This window comes from Leucoraja erinacea, chromosome 4 (assembly GCF_028641065.1).
Source record: "Leucoraja erinacea ecotype New England chromosome 4, Leri_hhj_1, whole genome shotgun sequence".
Lineage (NCBI taxonomy): Eukaryota > Metazoa > Chordata > Chondrichthyes > Rajiformes > Rajidae > Leucoraja > Leucoraja erinaceus.
Genome location: NC_073380.1, coordinates 54030592 through 54057052, shown reverse-complemented (window position 1 = coordinate 54057052; position 26461 = coordinate 54030592). Strand labels below are relative to the sequence as shown.

Here is a 26461-nt window from a genome sequence, read left to right as displayed (position 1 = left end):
CAGGTTTGTAGGTTAAATAGGCTTCGGTAAAGATTGTAAATTGTTCCTAGTGTGTGTGCTAGTGCTAGTGTACGGGGTGATCACTGGGTGACTTGGTGGAACATAGGGCCTGTTTCAGTGAAGTATCTCTAAACTAAACTAAACTAAACTAAACTAAACTAAACTAAACTAAACTGGACCTACTGAGTTCCTACAACACTGTGTAATTTGGTGCTTGAAGGTCGGTGCAGATTAAATGGACCAAAGAACCTGTTTCTGTGCTATATGACCCCGTAATCATACAAATTATCCATCCAATTCTGCATCAGATAGATTACTCTAATTTGAGGTAATAGACACAAAACATACCATTAGGAAAATTATACCGTCCCTTGTGGTATTTTCCAAAGTTCTGTTACAGCTTTATCATAGGAAAGAGATTCAGAAGACTCATTTCTGCAATCTCACCTCCCCTGCCCTGGGAAAGTGCCCTAAATTTCTACGGTGACTTCGGGAAGCGAGACACGGTGTGTTACATTTTTTTTATTAATCAACATATATATATATATATATATATATATATATATATATATATATTTATTTATTTATTTTCCCTTCCTTCCAAAAATAATTTATTCAATTATTTACAAATAATATGTACAGTACAAAATAATTCAAATCAAAACCCACCAACATAATACGTCAAACAAATATTCTTCAATACCAATTGTGTGAAAGACACATCTTCTAGATGCTTGAAGAAGAAGGGTTTCAGCCCAAAACGTTGCCTATCTCCTTCGCTCCATAGATGCTGCTGCACCTGCTGAATTTCTCCAGCCTTTTTGTGTACCTTCGATTTTCCAGCATCTGCAGTTCCTTCTTCAACATCTTCTAGGTGCACTGGGACACATCCTCAGTGATGTGACCTGGGGTCATCGGGTGCTTCGGGTCTCACAACATCAGACACCCTTGCCCAGGCGACCTTATGCAACTATATCACCATCCTTACTAAGGATGCGTTCCATCCCCCCACGGTGCCCAGAGGCCCCGGAAATCCCTCAGGGTGCCTGTGGACAGCGCGTAGACCCAAATCTAGTACCACCCAGGCGCGGACGTAACCCTGGTAACGGGGCAGGCAGCCGGCTCAGGCAGAGTCCTCTTCCACCTGGCGCCGTGACTCACGGATGGCCAGCTTGGCCAGTCACGGTGATCTTGGTGCAGGCAAGCAGAGGGGCAGCTGCTGGAGGCGATGAAAGGTGGGGTTCACGGTGGCCACGTGTGGTGGCGTTGGTGGAGACGGGCGCAGGAGGCGATACAGCAGCCATGCGAGCGAGCAGAAGGAGCGACGGCATCGCGCTGGGTCAGGCCGACCCCTACCTCATACATCCAATGTCGCCAGAACACTGGGCCTTAAAGCGAGATAAAAAAGACTGTCATCTGTTCATTTCCCTCCACAGATGCTGCCTGACCGACTGAGTTTCTCCAGCACTCTGTGTTTTTCATTCTTTCTTTAGTTTAGTTTAGACTTACAGCGTGGAAACATGTCCTTCGGCCACTGAGTCTACGTCGACCATCGATCACCCGTGCGCTAGTTCCGCGTTATCCCACTTTCACATCCTACATTCCAGTGGGAGGAAACCGTAGCACCCGGAGAAAACCCAAGAGGTCACAGGGAGAACGTGCAAACTCCGCATAGACAGCACCCGTAGTCAAGATTAAACCCGGGTCTCTGGCACTTTAATGCACCAACTTTACCGTTGCGCTACCATGCCGCCGGTACAGTAGGAAATTCTGTAAATGAGAAATCACAATCATTAGACACACAATCCACAAGAACAGCTGTGAGTCTAAGCATTGAATTTACTGTTAGTAATTTTATTATAATTTTAATGACTAACCATATCCTCTAAAGCAGATGCTCTATTGCATTTGTCGTCCACTTACTCCCCTCACTCCCATTTTCCCAAATAACGTTACCCTCGCTAACAACATCAGTCATTCACTGTGAATGCGATACCCAAAGTATTTGACATCTCTTGTTCTCGTGTCACCCATCATGAGTTCTGGGAGATGGTTTATGAGACGGGAAGGTGTCGTGTCCGAAAGAGGGGCTTTCATCAGAAGTAGCCCTTCTAGAGGAAGTGCTTCCTATAAATCCCTTTGATGCGCCATCAGTGAATGTCTTATAAGACCTTTAGGTCCAGTTCTGGCATCTCACCTTGGCAAAGATGTGAAAGTCCCAGAGAGGGTGAGGGGGAGTTTTACCAGGGTGGCACAGTGGCACAGCGGTAGAGTTGCTCCCTTACAGCGCCAGAGACCCGGGTTTGATCCTGACTAACGGTGCTGTCTGTACGGAGTTTGTACGTTCTCCCTGTGACCACGTGGGTTTTCTCCGGGTACTCCAGTTTCCTCCCACACTCCAAAGACATACAGGTTTGTAGGTTAATTGGCTTCTGTAAATTTGTAATTTGCCCCTAGTGTGTGTAGGATAGTGCTGGTGTGCGGGGTGATCTCTGGCCGGCACGGACACGGTGGGCCGAAGGTCCTGTTTCCATGCTTTATCTCTAAACTAAACTAAATTAAAGATAGACACAAAAAGCAGTAGTAACTCAGCAGGTCAGGCAGCATCTCAGGAGAAAAGGAATGGGTGGCGCTTTGGGTTGAGACACTTGAAGAAGTATCTTGACCCAAAATGTCAACTATTCCTTTTCTCCAGAGGTGCTGCCTGAAATACTGCAGCTTTTTGTATCTATCTTCAGTTTAAACCAGCATCTGCAGTTCCTTACTAAACTAAACTACAGTAAACTAAACTAAACTAAACTAATCGAAACCATACCAAACCAAACTGAACTAAACTAAACCACACTAAACCAAACTAAACTAAACTAAACCACACTAAACCAAACTAAACCAAACCAAACAAAACTAAACCATGCCAGGGACATGGCCTTTTAGCTCCAATGTCAGACTGAATAAATTGGGGCTGTTCTCCAAGGAGCAACAAGTTTATGAGAAGATTTGATAGAAACACAGATAGCTTTTGAGAAATATAAAGGAAACAGGAATGAAGCATGTCCAGAAAGGACCATGACATGTCATTGGCAAGTTGGATTAAAGAGTATGACACTGCTTTTAATACATACATCAAAAACAAAAGGGTAATTAGGGAGAGGGTGGGAGAGAATTTGTGTGGATGTGAGCATGGTAATAAACAAATACTTTAGTATTCACCAAGGAAAAGGACATGGAGGACAGTGAGATCAATGTGGGATATATCAACATGGAAAAGGCAGTTTGAGATTAAGAAGGAGGTTTTGGAGCTCTTAGTTTTGTTTAGTTTAGTTTAGAGATACAGCGTGGAAACAGGCCCTTTGACCGACTGGGTCCATGCCGACCAGCAATCACCCTGTACATCAGCACTATCCTATACACTAGGGACAATTTTACAATTACCAAAGTCAATTAATCTACAAACTTGTACATCTTTGAATTGTGGAAGGAATCCAGAGCACCCGGAGAAAACCAATGCGTTCACAGGGAGAATGTACAAACACCGTACAGACAGCACCCGTGGTTAAGATCAAACATGGGTCTCTAGGCAGCAAGGCAGCAACTCTATTGCTACGCCACTGGGCCACCCCAGGGTTTTTTCCACCTTAATACTCTTCAAGAGCCTTAAAGTGAATAAATCCCAGGACCCGATGGAATCCATCCCAGGTTATTGAGAGAGGCAAGAGAGAAGATTGCGGGAGCCATGACAAATATCTTTGCATCTTCTCTTGTCACAGGTGAGGTCCCGGAGGACTGGAGAATAGACAATGTAATTCCTTTGTTCAAGAAGGGAAGTAGAGAGAATCCAAGAAATTATAGGTCGGTCAACATTAGTGGTAAGGAAGCTATTGGAGAGAATTCTTCGGAACAGGACTTACTCCCATTTGGAAGAAAATACGTTAACATAAGCAACATGGCTTTGTACACGGCAGGTTGTGACTTACTAACTTAATCGAGTTCACGTTCTCCATAAATGCTGACCCGCTGAGTTACTCCAACTCTTTTGTGAGCGTTTTTTTCCAATGTTATATAGTTCCTATTCCTGGACTTTAATGAGATTTTTTTTTTATTCTAGATTAATTTAATGACTTCACTTACTATAATTACCCTCAACTGTGTGGGCTAGATATGCACTAATGTCTCTGGATCAATACTTGAGAACCCTAATCCTTGGTCCTAGAATTTGCAGAAAAAGGATCGTTAGTTCAGTTTAGTTTAGAGACACAGCACGGAAACAGGCCCTTCGGCCCACCGAGTCCGCACCGACCAGCGATTCCCCGCACAGTAACCCTATCCTACACACACGAGGGACAATTTTACATTTGTACCGAGCCAATTAACCTACAAACCTCTACATCTTTGGAGTGTGGGACGAAACCAAAGACCTCGGACAAGACCCATGTGGTCACGGGGAGAACGTGCAAACTCCGTACGGACAGCACCCTTAGTCAGGATTGTACCTGCGTCTCTGGCGCTGTGAGGCAGCAACTCTACCGCTGCGCCACCGTTGTGGAGGGTTGTTCTTCTGATTGGCTGGAGATCAGTGGAGAGCCCCAGGGGTCGGTGCTGGGTCCACAGTTGCTTATTGATTTATTATTATTGTCATGTGTATCGAGATAGCGAAAAGCTTTTTTTGCTGCATGCTATCCAGTCAACGAAAAGCCTATGCATGATTACAATCACTAGTGGGAGAGCCCAGGACCAGAGGCCATAGCCTCAAAAGAAAAGGATGTGCCGTTAGAAAGGAGATGTGGAGGAATTTCTTTAGTCAGAGGGTGGTGAATCTGTGGAATTCATTGCCACAGACGGCGGTGGAGGCCAAGTCAATGGATATTTTTAAGACAGAGATATTAAAATATTCAGCAATATGTCTGAGGAAGAGTCTCGACCCGAAACGTCACCCATTCCTTCTTTCCAGAGATGCTGCATGTCCCGCTGAGTTACTCCAGCTCTTCGTGTCTATCTTCGGTTTAAACCAGCATCTGCAGTTCTTTCCTACATATACCGAATCTCCTTAATCTTCCAACAAAGTGGAAGTGTTGATAGCGTTTCTTTATGATTGAATAAATGTGTTGGTGCCAGGGACAGATCTTCTGTGATGTGCACACCCAGGAACTTGAAGTTGTTGACTCTTTCCAGCACCATCCTGTCAATGAAGGCATGTTTGTGGATCCTTGTCTCTCGCTTCCTGAAGTCAACAATAAGCTCCTTGACAGAGGAATGTAAAACTAGACCGTATATATTTCAGGTGAGAGGAACAAGATTTAAATTGGTCCTGAGGGGCAACTTTAAAGGAGTATGAAACGAGCTACCGGAGGAAGTGGTTGAGGCAAGTACTATATAACAATAATTAAAAGACAGTTGGACAGGGAGATGGATGGGAAAAGTTTGGGGGGATATGTGGTAGATAGCAGCTCAGGACCGCTCTCTAGTTGCTGTGAGGGTTGTTTACATTTGGTCCGTATCCCTTTAAACCTTCCCAAACTAAATATATTTTAGAAACATAGAAACATAGAAACATAGAAAATAGGTGCAGGAGTAGGCCATTCGGTCCTTCGAGCTTGCACCGCCATTCAATATGATCATGGCTGATCATCCAACTCAGTATCCTGTACCTGCCTTCTCTCCATACCCCCTGATCCCTTTAGCCATGAGGGCCACATCTAACTCCCTCTTAAATATAGCCAACAAACTGGCCTCAACTACCTTATGTGGCAGAGAATTCCAGAGATTCACCACTCTCTGTGTGAAAAATGTTTTCCTCATCTCGGTCCTAAAAGATTTCCCCCTTATCCTTAAACTGTGACCCCTTGTTCTGGACTTCCCCAACATCGGAAACAATCTTCCTGCATCTAGCCTGTCCAACCCCTTAAGAATTTTGTAACTTTCTATAAGATCCCCCTCAATCTTCTAAATTCTGGCGAGTACAAACTGAGTCTATCCAGTCTTTCTTCATATGAAAGTCTTGACATCCCAGGAATCAGTCTGGTGAACCTTCTCTGTACTCCCTCTATGGCAAGAATGTCTTTCCTCAGATTAGGAGACCAAAACTGTACGCAATATTCCAGGTGTGGTCTCACCAAGACCCTGTACAACTGCAGTAGAACCTCCCTGCCCCTATACTCCAATCCTCTTCCTCGGTGCAGATGCGGCGTAGACGGAGGAATTGGGAGTTGGGGATAGAATCCTTACCGGAAGCAGGGTGGGAGCAGGGTCAATCAATCAGATGAGATATAATGTGGACCTGTGGGAAACGTCTGGGTGAGCTAATCAGATCAAGGAAAGACTAAGCTTATGCCCACACTCATCCATGATGAGTAGGAAAGAACTGCAGATGCTGGTTTAAATCGAAGATACACACAAAATGCTGGAGTAACTCAGTGGGAGGCAGCTTTTCTGGGGAGAAGGAATGGGTGACGTTTCGGGTTGAGAGGTTTGAAGAAGGGTCTCGACCCGAAACGTCACCCATTCCTTCTCTCCGGAGATGCTGCCTGTCCCGCTGAGTTACTCCAGCATTTGTGTCTCTCATCCATGATGAATTTGTTATTGGTGAGTAATCTGGTCAGCCCACTCAGTTTCCTTGTAATAGTTCCTGCGTACACCATGTTACAATCAAACCAGTGAATCATAGGCAGAGAGGATATATATAAATGGGCAGACCGCACCTTGTGGGGCTTTTCCATTGGCTTTGACCTGCCGGTGTTTGGCTTCGGATATCATAGACAATTGGACTTTTGGCCACTATTCACCTGCCATGGGCTTTCTGTCCTAGCTGGGGTAAACCTACCAGAACATTGTTCCTTCGTTCACAATGACAACTTTGCTCCCAAACTGCTCTGCTACACATCCGTCTAGACTGAGCGATAACAACAACTTGCCTTTTCCATAGCACACATGTTTAATCTAAGAAATAACACTTCAGGTCCTGGGAGATAACAACTAGGTGTGACCTCTCTGGCGCAGCACAAAGTACCTCTGCAGCGATCAAGAGATCCTCATCAGGGTCTCTTCTTCCTGAAACGTCTGAATTCCTTCTGTCTCCAGAGATCCTGCCAACTTCCGCTGAGTTACTCCAGCTTTTACCAACTGCATCACAGTATGGTATGGCAGTCTGTCTCCGATTGCTGGTCAGCAGAGGGTGGTGAAAATTGCCCAACGCATCACCGTTTCCCAACCACGCTCCCCTCCATTGAAACTGTCCTAAAACATGCTTAGCCTGCGAGTAAGCAATAGTTTCGCTTTCTTGCTCTCACCCCAGAGATGGACTGTTTAACTGGCTCCTACCATCTACCAGGCGCAACAGGACTCTCGATCACCCGAACCAGCAGGTCGAGGAACACAGTAGCTGTCATTTACATAAGCCAATTAACCTACAACCTGCACGATTTTGGACCCCCCCCCGGACACTTAAGGTATTAGTAAACCCCAAAAGTTTGCTATGTCGCTCTATTCATAGGGAAAGGATAAAGGCATTTCGTTGGTCTCTGTAGAGTACAGTGGACAAAATCTGCAGAGCCAAAAGAATCTGAATCTAATCTGAACAATTTATTTCTCAGAGATTCACCAAGGAGAAGGATGTGGCACAGTGAGGCAAGCAAACAAAGTTGCTGCCTTACAGCGCCGGAGATCCTGAAGAAGGGTCTCGACCTGAAACGTCACCCATTCCTTCTCTCCAGAGATGCTGCCAATCCCGCTGAGTTACTCCAGCTTTTTGTGTCAATCCTGACTACGGATGCTGTCTGTACGGAGTTTGTACGTTCTTCCTGCGTGAGTTTTCTCCAGGTGCTTTGGTTTCCTCCCACATTCCAAAGACATACAGGTTTGTAGGTCAATTGGCTTAGTATAATAGTGTGTAAGATAGTACAGGGATTGCTGGTCAGCGCAGGCTCGGTGGGCCGAAGGGCCTGTTTCCATGCTGTATCTCAAAATTAAACTAAACTAAAACATGCTTAGCCTGAGAGTAAGCAATAGTTTGTCTTTCTTAGTTTAGTTTAGAGATACAGTGTATAAACTGGCTCTTCGGCCTACCGGGTCAACACTGACCATCGATCACCCATAGACTAGTTCTATCCTACACAGTAGGGGCAATTTACATAAGCCAATTAACCTACAAACCTGCACGATTTTGGAATGTGGGAGGAACGTAAGGTGAAATAAACCCAAAAGGTTTCTACAGCTATATGAATAGCAAAAGGATAACGAGGGATAAAGTTGGTCCATTAGAGAGTCAGAGTGGACAACTATCTGCAGAGCCAAAAGAGATAGGGGAGATATTGTACAATTTCTTTTCTTCGGTATTCACCAAGGAGAAGGATATTGAATTATGTGAGGTGAGGGAAACAAGTAGAGTAGCTATGGAAACTATGAGATTCAAAGAAGAGGAAGTACTGACACTTTTGAAAAATATAAAAGTGGATAAGTTTCCAGGTCCGGACAGGATATTCCCTAGGACATTGAGGGAAGTTAGTGTAGAAATAGGAGGGGCTATGACAGAAAGATTTCAAATGTCATTAGAAACGGGAATAGTGCCGGAGGATTGGCGTACTGCGCATGTTGTTCCATTGTTTAAAAAGGGTTCTAAGAGTAAACCTAGCAATTATAGACCTGTTAGTTTGACTTCAGTGGTGGGAAAATTAATGGAAAGGATACTTAGAGTTAATATATATAAGCATCTGGATAAACAGGGTCTGATTAGGAACAGTCAACATGGATTTGTGCCTGGAAGGTCATGTTTGACTAATCTTCTTGAATTTTTTGAAGCGGTTACTCGGGAAATTGATGAGGGTAAAGCAGTGGATGTTGTGTATATGGACTTCAGTAAGGCCTTTGACAAGGTTCCTCGTGGAAGGTTGGTTAAGAAGGTTCAATTGTTGGGTATTAATGGTGGAGTAGCAAGATGGATTCAACAGTGGCTGAATGGGAGATGCCCGAGAGTAATGGTGGATGGCTGTTTGTCAGGTTGGAGGCCAGTGACTAGTGGGGTGCCACAGGAATCTGTGTTACGTCCACTGTTGTTTGTCATGTACATCAATGATCTGGATGATGGTGTGGTAAATTGGATTAGTAAGTATGCAGATGATACGAAGATAGGTGGTGTTGTGGATAATGAAGTAGATTTTCAAAGTCTACAGAGAGATTTATGCCAGTTGGAAGAGTGGGCTGAAAGATGGCAGATGGAGTTTAATGCGGATAAGTGTGAGGTGCTACATCTTGGCAGGACAAATCAAAATAGGACCTACATGGTAAATGGTAGGGAATTGAGGAATGCAGTTGAACAGAGGGATCTAGGAATAACTGTGCACAGTTCCCTGAAGGTGGAATCGCATGTAGATAGAGTGGTAAAGAAAGCTTCTGGTGTGCTGGCCTTTATAAGTTCAAGTTCAAGTTCAAGTGAGTTTATTATTATGTGTCCCTGTATAGGACAATGAAATTCTTGCTTTGCTTAAGCACACAGAAAATAGTAGGCATTTACTACAAAACAGATACATGTGTCCATATACCATGATATAAATATATACACACATAAATAAATAAACCGGTAAAGTGCAAATAACAGAAAGTGTTTATTAATAATCAGAGTTTTGTCCGAGCCAGGTTTAATAGCCTGATGGCTGTGGGGAAGTAGCTATTCCTGAACCTGGTTGTTGCAGTCTTCAGGCTCCTGTACCTTCTACCTGAAGGTAGCAGGGAGATGAGTGTGTGACCAGGATGGTGTGGGTCTTTGATGATACTGCCAGCCTTTTTGAGGCAGCGACTGCGATAAATCCCCTCGATGGAAGGAAGGTCAGAGCCGATGATGGACTGGGCAGTGTTTACTGCTTTTTGTAGTCTTTTCCTCTCCAGGGCGCTCAAATTGCCCTGGAGAGGACAATCAGAGCATTGAGTATAGAAGTTGGGATGTAATGTTAAAATTGTACAAGGCATTGGTGAGGCCAATTCTGGAGTATGGTGTACAATTTTGGTCGCCTAATTATAGTAAGGATGTCAACAAAATAGAGAGAGTACAGAGGAGATTTACTAGAATGTTGCCTGGGTTTCAGCAACTAAGTTACAGAGAAAGGTTGAACAAGTTAGGTCTTTATTCTTGGAGCACAGAAGGTTAAGGGGGGACTTGATAGAGGTCTTTAAAATGATGAGAGGGATAGACAGAGTTGACGTGGATAAGCTTTTCCCACTGAGAGTAGGGAAGATTCAAACAAGAGGACATGATTTGAGAATTAAGGGACAGAAGTTTAGGGGTAACATGGGGGGAACTTCTTTACTCAGAGAGTGGTAGCGGTGTGGAATGAGCTTCCAGTGAAGGAGGCAGGTTCGATTTTATCATTTAAAAATAAATTGGACAGTTATATGGACGGGAAAGGAATGGAGGGTTATGGTCTGAGTGCAGGTAGATGGGACTAGGGGAGAATACGTTCGGCACGGACTAGAAGGGCCGAGATGGCCTGTTTCCGTGCTGTAATTGTTATATATGGTTATATGGTTAAACCAGGAGCATCCGGAGAAAACCCATGCAGACACAGGGAGAACGTGCGAACTCCACACAGGCAGCATCCGTAGTCAGGATCAAGCCTGGGTCTCTGGTGCAGGAAGGCAGCAACTCTACTGCTGAGCCACAGTGCCCTGTTTTTGTTTTTGTTTGTTTTATTTTTCTTTCTCTATCTCCCTCTCTCTCTCCAGCCTCTCTTTTCCCTCTCACTCCTTCTATGTCTCCATCCCTCCCCCCTTCATCTCCCTTCTTTCTCTCTGCTTCTCCCTCTCTCCCTCTCCCCATTGCTCTACCTCGCTCTTCCTCACACTCCCTGCCTCTCCATCCCCTCTCTCTATCCCCTCTCCCCCTCTCCTCTCCCCCCTCCCCCCCTCCTCTCACCCCGCTTTCTATAACACACTTGAGCCTGAGATAACAACAACTTACTTTCTGTAACACACCAGTCTAGACTTTGAAATAACAACATCACCTTACATTGCCGTCTAGAAAATAACAACATATTTCTATGGAACACCCGTCTAGACTTAGAAATAAAAACAAATTACATTTCTATAACACCCCAGTCTAGACAGAAATATCAACATTAATTTATTTGCTGTCTAGCCTTGAACATAACAAGTGCTATTCCCATAGAACACTCATTCTGATTTGGAAATAAACACCATTTACATTTCCATAACACACCTTTCGAGACTTGGAACTAACACCAACATATATTTCTATAGAACACCAGTCTAGACCTAGAAACAACAACATTGACAATTCAGTACCATACCAGTCTAGACTTAGAAATTACAACACCAAAATAAAATCATGTGAAAGATTATGAGGGGAATAGGTAGGAGTACCCAGAGTAGGGGAATCTAGAACCAGAGGTTTGTGAGTGAGGAAAGATTTAATGGGTTCTTGATTGCCCTACTCTGGGCAAGACACTGTGCGTTTACCCGATGTATTCATCTCATGATTTTATGCACATCCATAAGATCACCTCATCCTCCAGCACTCCAACGAATAAAGTCCCAGCCTGCTCAACTTCTCCCTATAGCTCAAGCCCTTTAGTCCTGGCAACATCTTCGTAAATCTTCTCTGTACCCTTTCCAGCTTGAACCCTTCTTCAGACATATTTCTATAACACATAGTGAGTGGCACAGTGGTAGAGTTGCTGCCTTACAGAGCCAGAGACTCTGGTTTGATCCTGACTACGGGTGCAGTCTGAATGGAATTTGCACGTTCTCCCTGTGACTGCGTGCGTTTTCTCCAGTTTCCTCCCATATTCAAAAGATGTCCAGGTTGGTAGGTTAATTGGCTTCTGTAAATTGTCCCTGGCAACATCTTCTTGTCATATTGGTGGGAATGTGTCAGCCTCGTAAAACAATCAGCACGGGAGCACCTCAAGGCTGCGTGCTCAGCCCCCTGCTGTACTCACTCTATACTCATGACTGCGTGGCCGGTCATAGTACGAACTCCATCTTCAAGTTTGCTGACGACACCACTGTTGTGGGACGTATCACTGATGGGGACGAGTCAGAGTATAGAAGAGAGATCGACCGACTGACCAAATGGTGCCAGCGCAATATCCTGGCTCTCAACACCAGCAAAACCAAGGAACTGATTGTGGACTTTGGAAGGGGTAGGATGGGGACCCACAGTCCCGTTTATATCAACGGGTCGATGGTGGAAAGGGTCACGAGCTTCAAATTCCTGGGCGTGCATATCTCTGAAGATCTTTCCTGGTCCGAGAACACTAATGCAATTATAAAGAAAGCACATCAGCGCCTCTACTTCCTGAGAAGATTACAGAGAGTCGGTTTGTCAAGGAGGACTCTCTCTAACTTCTCAGGTGCACAGTAGAGAGCATGCTGACCGGTTGCATCGTGGCTTGGTTCAGCAACTTCAGCGCCCAGGAGCGGAAAAGACTACAAAAAGTAATAAACACTGCCCAGTCCATCATCGGCTCTGACCTCCCGTCCATCAAGGGGATCTATCACAGTTGCTGCCTCAAAAAGGCTGGCTGCATCATCAAGAACCCACACCATCCTGGCCACACACTCATCTCCCCGCTACCTTCAGGTAGAAGGTACAGGAGCCTGAAGACTGCAACGGCCAGGTTCAGGAATAGCTGCTTCCCCACCGCCATCATGCTATTAAACTCAGCTTGGACAAAACTCTGAACATTAATAGCCCATAATCTGTTTATTTGCATTTTATCAGTTTATTTATTCATGTGTGTATATATTTATACAATGGTATATGGACACACTGATCTGTTCTGTACTCGTGCCTACTATGTTCTGGTGTGCTAAAGCAAAGCAAGAATTTCATTGTCATATCAGGGACACATGACAATAAACTCTCTTGATCTCTTGAGGATAGTGCTAGTGTACAGGGATTGCTGGTCGGCTTGGACTCGGTGGGCAGAAAGGTCTGTTTCCGCGCTGCTTCTCGAAACTAAACTAAATTAAACACCTGTCTAGACCTGAGGAAAAAAACAACAACCGTTTACTGTGTCATATTTAATATTCACTGGGACATTATCAAATTCATAGAGTCATAGCGTGGGCACAGGCACTACCGCCCAACTTGCCCCACACCAACCAATATGTCCCATCTACACTAGTCCCACCTGCCTGCACATGGTCCATAATGCTGCTCCAGGTTGTTGTCTCTGCGTCAATGTCTGCCAGGCCCTGAGCTCCATTTGGTGGGTGGTAGAGCAGGCACCTAGAGATGACATGGTTGGCTGTCTGATGTTCTGAAGAAGGTTGTGAAAAATTGCAGTGGGATCGATCATGTGGTCTGAGGAATGGTTAATGGAGTTTAACACAGCAAGGTGTTGCATTTTGGTAAGTTGAACCAGGCAGGACCTTCCAAGTGAATGGGGAGTGTTGCACAGCAGAGGGATCTAGGAGTGCAAGTACATAGTTCCTTGAAAGTGGTCACAGGTAGATACAGTGGTCAAGAAAGCTTTCCGTCCATTGGCCTGCATCAGTCAGAGTATTGGGTATAGATGTTGCAAGGTTACTGTATGTTACGGTTGTTCAAGACATTGGTGAGGCCACATTTTGGCTACTGTATTCAATTTGGTCACCCAATTGGTTATTGGAAAGATGTTGTTAAGCTGCAAAGGGTGCAGAGAAGATTAACGAGGATGTTGCCAGGATTCGAGGGCCTGAGCTATCGGGAGAGGTTGAGCAGGCTAGGACTTTATTACTTGGAGTGCAGGAAGATGAGGTGTATAAGCTCCTGAGGGGATTAGACAAGGCAAGCACACAGTGTACTTTGCCCAGAGCAAGGAGGGAAAACTTTAACAGGAATCTGGGGGGGTAGCTGTTTTCAAACAAAGGGGACAGGTTGAGTGAGATGAGGGTGGGGTAGGAGGGAGGGGGAAGGGGTGGGGGATGGAGGGAGTGGGGGAAGGGGAAGGATAATGCAGGTGGTGTGAAGAATGGGGAGAGGGATAAGGAAAGGGGGATGGAGAAAGAAGGAGGGGGGGGAAGGGGGGAGGACAGGGGGAGGAAAGGGTGGAAGTGGGGGGAAGATGTCCTGTAGTATGGGTGGGGGAGTGAAGAGGATGCAAGGGATGAATGTAGGGATGGTGATGGATTTGGAGGGAGAGGTGAGGGGATAAATAGAGAGGAGGTGGAAGTGAGGACAGCAGAGGGAGAAAGCATACAGTAGATGGAGGGATGAAGAGCCGGCGAGGAGAGAGGGGAAGGGAGAGTTGAAGAAGGGAGTTTGTAGTTGAGGAGGGAATAGATAGCGAGATTTGGGAGGAGGGAAGGTTGGGATGTGGCAGAGAGGGGAGGGAATTGGAGAGAGGTTGGGGCTTAGAATGGCATGAATAGCAGGAAGGAGGATGAGAAGGAGAGGGGATGAAGAGGAAGGGATGGGAATGAGGAACAAAGGGCATGAATGAGGAGGGAGTGGAGGATGAGGATGGGAGGATGAGGAGGGGAGGGATGGGGAAGAATGAAAGGTATTGGGATGGTGAGGAAAGGGTGTGAATGAGGGTGGGGTTTGAATGAAGAGATGGTGGGGATGAGGAAGTAGGGCTAGGGATGACAAAGGAAGGACATGGATGATGAGGAAGAGCGGGGGGTGTTGAGGGATAGAGGGTGGGACAAGGATGAGGAGGAAGGGGATCGATAGGGAGAGAATGAGGGGGCAGGGGTGGGGAGGTAGAGGGAGGAACACTGATGGAGACGTTGGGATGGATGAGGAGAGGAAGAGGCAGGGGGAGTGGTCGGTGCAGGGGAGTGGAGAGGGAGGGGGAGAGGCACAGGGATGCAGAGGGGGATGGAGACAGGGGAGGTGGATAGGGAGAGGCGGGGAGAGGGATGAAGAGCAAGGGAGGGACTGGGGAGTGGGAGTGACGTGGGTAAAGAGAGAGAGCAATGGAGAGAGGAGGAATAACGAGGGGTAGGCGGAATGGTAAGAGGGAGGGGCAGGGATGGAGCAGTGGGTGGCATGGCCAGGACAGGGGGGAAGAGGGAGGTACAGATCAAGAGGGAGTGGGGATCGGGGGCGAGGGGGAGAGGTGGGGACAGGAGGGCAAGACAGGGGAGTGGTCCGCAGAGGGAGGAAAGAAAGGGCAGGGATAGAGAGTTGGGGAGAGGGAGGGTAACAGAGGGAGGGAATGTACAAAGACAGAGAGAGGGTGGGAGAGGGGGATGGAGAGGGAGGAACAGGGATGGAGATGGGAGAGTCAGGGATGGAGGCAGGGAATGGTCAGGCATGGGATGGAGAGAGGGAGGACGGAGAGGGAGGGACAGGGAGGAGGTGTGGCACTGGAAATGGTCGGGACAAGGATGGAGAGGGGAGGAGGGAGGAGAGAGAGGGGGGTGAGAGAGGGGAGTGAGAGAGGGGGGGGAGAGGAGGAGGGAGTAGAGAGAGGTTAGAGGAAAGGGGGAGAGAGGATTGGGAAAGAGAGAGAGGGAGGCGAGGGAGAGGAGGAGGGAGGGGCAGGGATGGAGAGGGGGAGAGGGGAGGGGAGAGAGAGAGGGGAGGGGGGGAGGAGGGGAGTGAAAGAGGGGGGGAGGGGGGGAGAGAGAGGAGGGAGTAAGTAGAGGGGGAGGTTAGAGGAAAGGGGGAGAGAGGATTGGGAAAGAGAGAGAGAGAGGAGGGAGAGGGAGAAGGAGGGAGGGGCAGGGATGGAGAGGGAGGGGCAGGGATGGAGAGAGAGAGGGAGGGAGGGGCCGGGGCGGGGAGACGCCTCCTGCGCCGCAGCCGGTGCTGTGCTGAGCTGAGCTGTGCGGGTCGGAGCTGGGATTGCGCTGACTGACTGTGTGAGCACAGCCACAGCGGCAGCGGAGCCGCTACTTTGTATCCGCTGAGGGACACTTTGTATCCATCGCCGGCTCCATCTCCCGCATCATTCCCTTCCTCCCTCTCTCTCTCGCTCGCTCTCTCATTCCCTGTCTCCACCCGGAGTCGGGCAACGGCGGAGGGGACCCGGGGGTTGGGAGGCCGGGAGTCCGGGGCGGGAGAGGCCGGAGCCGCCCCGCGGCCATGGTTCGCTTGGAGGCGGCGGCGGTGCTGTTGGCCGCGTTACTGCAGGTGAGTGGCTCCCTCCATCCACTCCCTCCCCTCCCCTCCTTCCCTCCCTCCATCCTCCTCCTACTCTCCCTCCCTCTCTCTTCCCTCCATCCCCGGGCCGCGCAGCGCAGGTGCTTCGGAGCGGAGCAGGAGAAGCCGGGGAATAGGGGGGAGAGAGGGGGAAATGGGGATCGGGTGGCTGTGAAGGAGTGGAAGGGGAGAGGACGATGGGTTGGAGGTGAGAAGGGTACACGGATGGATGGGGAGAGAAGGGATGGGGGCGAGGTTAGCAGGGTGCGTGTATAGATGAGGGAGAGAGACAAAGTGAGCTGGGAACCACTCGAGGGGTGGAGAGAGAGACAAGTTAGTGAGAGGCGGGGGTCATGCACACAGAGGTACAGCATCGTGACCGGGGTGGGGAGAGACGGGGACTTGGAGCACCGAGGGAGAGAGAGAAATCCCGGGTACATTGAGATCAGAGCCACGTTTTGTTTCTCGGGAGATTATTAAAAAGGATACATCTCCCACTTCCCTCCCTTCTGTTGCAAATCGATATCTTGTATTTCTTTATTTTATGCTAAAGAAAGCACTACATTAAAGTTTGCAAAAATGCTCAGTGTTCTGTGAACGGGGAGGGCTGATTTGCAAAAAGACTTCGACTTGTGATTTTTACTAGCAGTTTGCATGTGTGGATGTAATTGCTTGGAGGATCGGCGTGGTGTGAAGGGATTTACTGCTCTGCATTGTCCCCGTTGCCTGCACCTTGCTCGTTATTAAACCCCAGCGATGGGGCTTTCGCCGCGTTAAACCTTACAATGCAGTAAAAAAAAAGTCGCCGTTTTTCCAGCAGGTGACCCTTAAGGCTGGCTGGTGCGAGATTTATTTTATTATTTTATTTTAGGCTGTTTGTGCACAGTGTTTTTATTGGGGAGGGGGGAGGGATTGCAGCACCGTTTTGTTTGGAAAGGGGCAGTTTTAACATTGGGAAACAATGCAGGAGAAGGTTGGGGAGGAGGGGAGGGAGGGGGTTAGGAATGCGTGCATTTGGAAATGCCTTTCCCGTTAGCTGCACATTTAGGGCGATTTGAATCACAATGGCCCTTTATTTTCATTTGGGTTTGGATTAGAACTAACACAATGGAAACTAGTTTAAAATGCAACAAAATTAAAAAAAACAGCAGAGGGAGGAATTGGGAGGCGAACTTTGCTCATTAATGCGTATCATTCACTCTACAATTGACCTCCACAAACCTATTTTGAAAGCAAATTTAAATCGCTGTTTACTACTGCCTTCTGCAATTTGATTTTTCCCCTAGAATGTTTTGCACTTGTTTTCACCCCCAGTCTTTTTGCACGATTATTATTTGCTTTTATGTGTGTGCATGTGTGTATGTAAACGTGTGTGTGCTTATGCATATGTATATAATACTCTTGACTCTTGGTCATGGTGATTCTGGAGTCTATTTTTTCATGTGTATGTGAGGGAGGGGGGGGGGGGGGAATTGCAATAGAAAATGGGGGTTTGGTTTAGTTTATTGTTATGTGTACCGAGGTACAATGAAAAGCATTTGTTGCGTGTTAACAGTCGGCGGAAAGACTGTACATGATTACAGTCGAGACGTCCACAGTGCACAGACACAGGATAAAGGGAATAATGTGAATTAACTTTTAGTGTAAGATAAAGTCTGATCAAGTGTGTAGGAGGGAACTGCCGATGCTGGGTTACACCGAAGATGTGCAAGAAATGCGGGAGTAACTCAGCGGGTCAAGCAGCATCTCTGGAGAAAAGGAATAGATTTGGTTTTGACTGAGAAGCAGGGGAGAGGGAACCGAGAGATATGAAATGGTACAAAAAACAAATAAATGAAAGGTATGCAAAAGGACAGTCTGATCAAAGATCGTCTGAGGGTTTCCATTTAGGTAGATAGTATTTACATAAATATTAAAACTGGGAATTATTCGGTTGAAGTTTACTGGCCTAGATTCAGTTTGTTCTTAACTTCTGAAGCTGCCTAGAGTGTTGGGGAGGTGCACTTGCAATGTAACAATGTGCTCATCCCCTTAATGGAACAACGACCAGTACATACTCAAAATGCTGGAGTAACTCAGCGGGTCAGGCAGCATCTCTGGAGAACATGGATAGGTGACGTTTCGGGTTGGGTCGCTTCTTCAGACCCGAAACGTCACCTATCCAGTGATGCTGCCTGACCTGCTGGGTTACTCCAGCAATTTGTCTTTTTTTTTGTGAACCAGCATCTGCAGTTCCCTTTCTACTTGTAAAGAATAGTAAAGCACAGGAACATTTCATTCAGGCCACGATGTCCATGTAAATTCCCCCTAGTGTGTAGGGATTGGATGAGAAAGCGGGATAACACAGAACTAGTGTGAATGGGTGATCGCTGGTTGGTGTGGACACGGCGGGCAAAAGGTGTGCAGGAAGGCAATGCAGATGCTGGTTTAACTCAAATATTGACATAAAACGCTGGAGTAACTCAGCAGGTCAGACAGCATCTCTGGAGAAAAGGAATAGGTGATGTTTTAGACAATAGATAGATAGACAATAGATAATAGGTGCAGGAGTAGGCCATTCGGCTGATCATCCCCAATCAGCACCCCGTTCCTGCCACCCCGTTTTGGGACATTCACGGTGGCACAGCGGCAGAGTTGCTGCCTTATAGCGCCAGAGACATGGGTTCGATCCCGACTATTGGTGCTGTGTGTAAGTTCTCCCCGTGACCGCGCGGGTTTTCTCCGAGATCTTCAGTTTCCTCTCGCACTCTAAAAACATACAGGTATGTAGGTTAATTATCTTGGTGTATTTGTAAATTGTCACTAGTGTGTCTAGGATAGTGATAATGTGTGGCGATTGCTGGTTGGTGTGGACTCGGTGGGCCGAAGGGCCTGTTTCTGCTTTTCCACGCTGTCTCTCTAAACTCTGGTGGGCCAAAGAGCCCTTTTAATCAGTTGGGTTAATTGGCCCTCTGAAAATGGTCCCTAATGTGTAACGGTACGAGGGAGTTGATGAGAGCAACGTACAGTGGGATGATGGTAAATGGGGTTGATGTGAAAGTGGGATAACAGAACTAGTGCGAGCAGGTCGGCATAGAGTCAGTGGGCCAAAGGGCTTGAATCCATGCTGTATCTTTCAATCAATTAATCAATCTTTTATTTCCCTCCCAAGGCAACAGTGGAAGCAAATGGAATCTCACTATGCTTGGCTGGATTTACAGACGATACCTACTATGCGGTCGTGTCAAGGGACATTTACAAAGGCCAACCTCTCCTAAATGGTAATCCATCTTTGTAGTATCTACACTTTTGGGAAGCCAGGTTTGGATCTTGTTTGAGTGGGGATTGGGTCTGAAGCACTGTGACATTGAGTGCCAAGTGAGCGAGTGCACCAGCAAATGTTCCTGGTGAAATGTCCACCTTCTGTCCTCCTCCGAACAGTTAAATGTGAGGAAGCACATTTTGCAGGGCTGTTTATCTTTTTGTAATTGATGTTTTTTTAAGCAACTGAAGCACTTGACTTCTCACCAGAAGGGTCCACTTTGCTGGTGGATTGCACTTTGCGGCTGTGTTTAGCTCGTTCTTCACCTTGTTGGTGACCTGAGATTAGGATTTGGGTCTTTGGATTATTTCGGAGAGAGTTGAATTGGTGAGACTCCTGTTGTCGCTCAAAAATAATTCAATATTAATGAAAGAAAGCGGAATGTGTGTGTGTGTGTATATTTTAGCTGACATGTTCAGTCTTTCAGTGCCTTGATAACTAGCATGGTGGCGCTGCAGTAGAGTTGCTGCCTTACGGTGCCAGGGTCATGGGTTCAATCTGCCTGTATGGAGTTTGTACTGTCTCCCTGTGACCTCCCACACTCCGTGCAGGCTTGTAGTTAATTGGCCTCCGTAAATAATCCCCAGTGTGTAGGATAGAACCAGTGTACGGGTGGGTGATCGGTGGTCAGCCTGTACTCGACGGGCCGAAGGGCCTGTTTCCATGCTGTCTGTGTCTAAAAAAATGTTTTAAAGTACTCGAGTTCTGGATCAATCCTGGGTCTCTCATGCTGTGAGGCAGCAACTCTACCAGCTGTGTCACTGTGACACCCTAATTGGCTCTCATCCGAAGAGCCCATGCAGGTGGGATGCAATGAGCAAGCTCTATCTGTGCTGAGTGATGCTATTGTGGAACATAACGTCAGTAGCACACCGAAGGCCTATTCACACACAACTCTCACTCTTCGGCTACAAGGGGAGTGGAGAAATTCCTCACCATGTAGTGACTGAATGTTGACCGAGGGCCGGTCCATGATTAACTAGCGGGCAGTTCTGGTAAGATTCCAAATCATACAGCATGCCTTAGAGGTTTCATAAGTTCCAGGAGCAGATTGAGCTCTTCGGATCATCAAGTCTATATTCAATCATGGCTGACCTATCTTTCCCTCTCAGCCCCATTCACCTGCCTTCTCCCCATAATCCCTGACACCCGCACTAATCAAGACTCTGTCATCTATACCATAAAAATCTCCTTTGATGGCCTCCGCAGCCTTCTGTGGCAATGAATTCCACAGATTCACCACTCTCTGACTAAAGAAATTCCTCCTCATCTAAAGGTACGCCCTTTTATTCTGAGGCTGTGCCCTCTGGTCCTAGACTCTCCTTCTGGTGGTAATATTCCCTCTATCCAGCCTGTTTGTTATTCTGTATTTTGCAATGAGGTTTTCCCCTCATCCTTCTAAGTGCCAGTGAGTACAGGCCCAGTGTCGTCAAATGCACATCATAGGTTAACGTACTCGTGTGCAAAAAGGAACTGCAAATGCTGGTTTAAACCGAAGATGGACACAAAAAGCTGGGGTAACTCATCGGGACAGGCAGCATCTCTGGAGTGAAGAAATGGTGGACTTTTCAGGTCAAGACCTGAAGAAGGGTCTCGACCCAAAACCAGAGATGCTGCCTGTCCCGCTGAGTTACTCCAGCTTTTTGTGTTAACATACTCATTCCTGGGATCATTCTTGTAAACCTTTTCTGGAGCCTCTCCAGTGCCGGCACATCCATCCTCAGATATGTGGCCCAAAACTGCTCACAATACTCCAAATGCACCGATGCCATATAAAGCCTCAGCATTACATCCTTGTTTTTGTATTCTAGCCCTCTCAAAAGAAATGCTAGCACAATAGCTGGGGTTGCCACAATGCTGGCATTGGAGGGCACCAGCTACAGGGGGAGGTTAGGTAAACCTAGATTGCTTTCTCAAATGTAAGTTGAAGAGAGACTTGATTGAGGTATATGAAACTAGTCATAGAATACAGCGTGAAAATGGGACCTTTGGCCCAACTTGCCCACACCACCAAAAGTGGCCCATCTACACTAGTCCCGCCTGTCTATGTTTGGCCCATATCCCTCTAGAACCTGTCTAAATGTTTCTTAAATGTTGCGATAGTACCTGCCTCAATCTCCTCCGGCAGCTCGTTCCATGCACCCGTCACACTTTGTGCAACATAAAAAAGTTTTCCCTCGGGTTCCTATTAAATCTTTCCCTCCTCACCGTAAACACAAGTCCTCTGGTTCTCGATTCCACCTCTCTGTGAAAGAGACTACGGTTTTACTCAATCTGTTCCTCTCATGATTGTGTACACCTCTATAAGATGACTCTTTATCTTCCTGTGCTCCAAGGAATAGAGTCCTAGTTTGCCCAACCTCTCCCTCTAGCTCAGGCCCTCGAGTCCTGGCAACATCCTCGTAAATCTTCTCTGTACCCTTTCCAGCTTGACATCATCTTAACAAGGTGTCCAAGACTGAACACATTAGTCTAAATGTGGCCTCACCAATACATCTAACTGCAACAAGACCTCCCAACTTCAATACTAAATACTCTGACTTATAAAGGCCCATGTGCTGAAAGCCTTTTTGACCACCCTATCTACATGTGCTCTACCTATAACCATGAGAGCATAGAAAATGTCGGCAGTCAGATTCTTTTTCCCAGGGTGGAAATGTCAAAGATAGATGCAACGTGCTGCAGCAATTCGGCGGGTCAGGCAGCATCTCTGGAGAAAAGGAATGGTGATATTACGGGCCGAGACCCTTCGTCCGATTCAAAGACCAGAATCCTTAGCTTTAAGGTCAGTGGGGCAATGTTTGAAGGAGATGCACAGGACAGAGTGGTGGGTGCCAGGAATGTGGTGCCAGTGGTGATGAAGGCAGGTTCCATAGTAGTGCTTGGGAGGCTTTTAGATAGACAAGAGTCCCAAGACATGGATATGCTGGGAATGGAGAGATATAGATCATGTGTCGGTGGTGCAGTGATAGAGTTGCTGCTTTACAGCACCAGAGACCTGGATTTGATCCTGGCTACAGGTGCTGTCTGTACAGAGTTTGTACATTCTCCCCATGTCCATGTGGGTTTCCTTCCATACTCCTGCGACATACATGTTTGAGGGTTAATTAGCTTCGGTAAAACAGTTAATTGTCCCAATTCTGTGTGTAGGATAGTGCTAGTGTACGGAGTGATCACTGGTCGACGCAGACTCGATGGGCCTGTTTCCACACTGTATTTCTCAAGCCTAATGTAAAGTCCGAGGATGTGATTAATAGAAGGGGCTGTAGATGCTGGTTTACAACAAAAGACTCAATGTGCTGGAGTAATTCAGTGGGTCTTGTAGCATCTCTGGAGAGCTTGGCTAGGCGATGTTTCGCGTTGGGTCTTTGGACTGGTAGATGAGGTTAGGTTATCTTGCCATCATGTTTGGCACAGATGCTGTGGGCTGGGGGGTCTGTTCCTGTTCTGTACCGTTCTAAATTTCTCTATACCCGACCTTGATGTGGAATTCAAAATGTTTTGGATGGTCTTCCAAATGTTTGCTGACTGCTGCGGTTTTGCGAAGATTGTTGGTCGGGTTCATTCCTGGTAATTTGCAGGACTTGGGAGAAAGAGTGGCAGTGGGAGTGAATGAAAGAATCTTGCAATGGACACACAATGCTGGAGCAATTCAGCAGGGTCAGACAGCATCTCTGGACGATTCAATGATTCTTTAATGTCACCCAGGTACAGTGAAGTGCTTTGTTTTTTTATGCAACCCGGTACAATTATACAGTAGACCATACCTAGGCAGTTCACATGTGAGGCCACTCGGCCCGATGTCCCTGCTTGCTCTTCGACAGTCCCCTCGCTCCTGTAGATAGGCGATGGTGGCCCTATGTGCTGACGTCTCTTTCTGTGCCCCTGTGATGCTCTGTTGCACAAGCAGGGGTTTGGGAGATGACTCAGAAAGGACACTGGATGGGAACTAGCTCCATGTATGTGAAACCTACGTCACTGATATTTTTTGGTGTTCTGTGTGATGTCCAGTGAAGATTTTACGAATAACAGGGAGAGGTTGAGCAGGCGAGGACTTTATTCCTTGGAGGATGAGGGGTGATTCTCATAGAGGTGTACAAGATTATGACAGGAATAGATCGGATAGACGTACAGTTTTTTTGCCCAGGGGCTGAGGGGTGATTTTATTGAGTTGTACAAGACCAAGAGAGGAATAGACGCAATAAATGCGCAGTCTTTTACGCAGTTGGGGAATCGCGAATCAGAGGACATAGGTTTAAGGTGAGGGTGGAAAGATTTATTAGGAACCTGAGGGGTAACCTTTTCACACCAAGGGTGTGCTTGTATGGAACGTGCTGCCAGAGGACTTGGTTGAGGCTGGTACTATCGCCATGTTCAAGAAACATGTAGAGAAATGCATGGTTAAAAGTTTAAAAGGAGAGGGGTCAAATGCAGGCAAATGGAACTTGCTTAGATGGGCAAAGATAAATACACAGTGCTGGCATAACTCGGCACACGGCACCATCTCTGGAGGTAAAAAAAAGACTGTATAAGGGTCCTGAACCAAAAGTTTTTTCTCCAGAGATGCTACCTGACCCTCTGAGTTACTCCAGCACTTTGCGTCTATCTTTGGTGTAAACCAGCATCTTCTGTGCTTTATTTCTGCTTTTTTGCTTAGATGGTCATATTGGTTTGCATGAACCAGTTGGGCTGAATGGCCTGTGTCTGTGCTGTATGTTTCCTAGTATGCCACCTTTACTTTAAGTATGAATTGAATACAAATGTTTACGGTCTAATATAAATAATCTTTTGTGTGCGTAACAGTTAGCACATACCCGATGTGAGATATCTGTTGCCTAAGTACTGTTTCCAAAGTTTGTGTGCTCGAGATTACTCATTCATTAACCGTATCCTTGTGTTTAAACACTGACTGGTTGGGGCAGTGAATTTTAATCGCGGCAGATAAGGTGTCTTATACAATTGCTAGAATGAGCCCGGGAATTTATCTTGGGCGAAAAAACTATTTCGCTTTGACTTGCATGTAATGGCAAGTCTCTTCTGTAGCCCTCAAAAAGTACAGGTCCACCACCACTTATTCCAGCAAATGGTAGTCAGGACAAAGTTATGAGAGTGCACTGGAAATCTAGCCCGGAAGACCCCCTCCGATAATGTGGGGCCGAGTTCCAGAGCCCCGGCCGCAGGGGGAAATCCGACCCGTCAATTGGCCGTGGAAGTGCTGATGAAGCCAATCAGCCGCCTCACCTGGCCTAGGTGCCATATGTTCGGGTGGGGGCGGACCTCCGGGGGTGGAGGCGAGATTTCAAGTGCCCTCTCGTAGTTTTGTCTGGATTAAAGGAGATGCCAGACCATCAGTTGCCAGAAAATCGGCAGTGAACCAGTATCATATATATTTCTTCCTCGTCCGTCTAGTGGAGCTGGTCTTCGCCCACAACAACTTCGCCTTTGACTCCTGCCACTTCCTCCAAGTTCAAGGTGAAGCTAGGGGCCCAGCAGTAAAACACTTTTGCCTCTTGAGGATATTGCCTGCAGAGGTTTGATATTCAATTCCTTACACTGTGGCCACTAGACTGAGCGAGCTTAATTTGGAGTAGCAAGAGGCAGGCAGGGAAATATTAGTGAGGCTGTAGTGATACGCGAGGTTAAACTGGGAAGCGAGGCCAATTCCCCCTTTGGAAGAATAGACTGGGAGTTGTTTGCTGCTCGTTGTCATTCTGATGGCATTGCCTGTGCATGGGAGCTTGTCAGAGTAACATGCTAAGTGTTCAGTTTTGTTAATAAACTGTCAGTGTTCTTTGATTTCCATTCCGCTTGTGTGTGTCAAAGCCACATAGGGGAGCTCTCTCGCTCGCCCACAGATGCCTGATCATCAAAGGCTTCGATGCGTCTCGTGATCTCTGACTCCGCGGTGACTTTGTTTCACCTTACTGTTGGGCAGGCGTGGCAAGCCTGTGCCCAAGGCCCAAGGGAATCTCTGAGTCCACCAAGTTCAACGTAGGCACAGAGTCATACAGCACGGAAGCAGGCCCTTCGGCCCAACTCTCCCATTCTAACCAAGTAACTAGGCTAGTGCCATTTGCCCGCATTTAGTTTGGTTTGGTTTTGCTTATTGTCACAAGTACCGAGATACAGTGAAAAACGTCTTTGTGGTGTGCTAACCAGTCAGCGGAAAGACAATGAGTTTACAATCAAGCCGTCCACAGTGTACAGATACAGGATATAGGGAATTTGTGCAAGATAGAGGTCAATAAAGTCTGATTAAAGATAGTTTGAGGGTCTCCAATGTGGTAGATAGCAGCTCAGGACCGCTCTCTAGTTGCTGTGAGGGTTGTTTACATTTGGTCCATATCCCTTTAAACCTTCCCAAACCAAATATCTTTTAAATGGAATTCAAGTACCATTGGTACCCATGCACTATCCAAATGTGTTTTCAATGCTGTTCTGGTACCTGCCTCAAACACCTTCTCTGTCAGTTGGAAAAAGTTGCCTCTTGGGTTCCTAAAATCCTTTCCCTTAAACCCATGTCCTCTGGTTCTTGATTCTCCTACCCTGGGTAAAAGACGGTGTCTATTCCCTTCATGGTTTGATGCAGCTCACCCCTCACCCTCCTGCCATGCCATAAAGTTTTATCCTGCCCAACCTTTAGCTTGCGTCTTTGTGCTTTTTACTAATAATAACCAGTTATAGAGTGATGCAGTGCGGAAACAGGCCCTTCGGCCCATCTTGCCCACACAGTTAACTCTAACTGTTGTTAACTCAACTGTTGAGTTTAGTTTATTGTCACGTGTACCGAGGAACAGCGAAAATCGTGTTGTGTGCTAACCAGCCAGTGGAAAGACTACATTCTTCCAATCGAGCCATCCACAGTGTACAGATGCACGATGAAGGGAATAATGTGAATAACATTTAGTGCAAGATAAAGTCCGGTCAAAGATAGTCCGAGGGTCTCCAATGAGGTAGATAGTGGCTCAGGACTGCTCTAATTGTTGCTCATTGGAAGCAGATCATTCTTGATTTAAACAATAAACTGGAGCGATAATAGGTGGCACAATGGCACTGCTGATAGAGCTGCTGCCTCACAG

At 46.8% G+C, this 26461-nt stretch overlaps 1 protein-coding gene across 1 annotated transcript in view; it reads left to right on the top strand.

The window, feature by feature from the left end:
- The first annotated feature begins 15738 nt into the window (after window positions 1–15738).
- The window catches only part of LOC129696423 (cadherin-2-like), a 107512-nt gene continuing 96789 nt past the window's right edge, over window positions 15739–26461 (top strand). Inside the window, exons 1-2 of the mRNA XM_055634304.1 lie at window positions 15739–16072; window positions 19233–19341. Of these exons, the coding sequence (XP_055490279.1) occupies window positions 16025–16072; window positions 19233–19341 (157 nt within the window). The 5' untranslated portion in view covers window positions 15739–16024. The remainder of the gene's footprint in view (window positions 16073–19232; window positions 19342–26461) is intronic.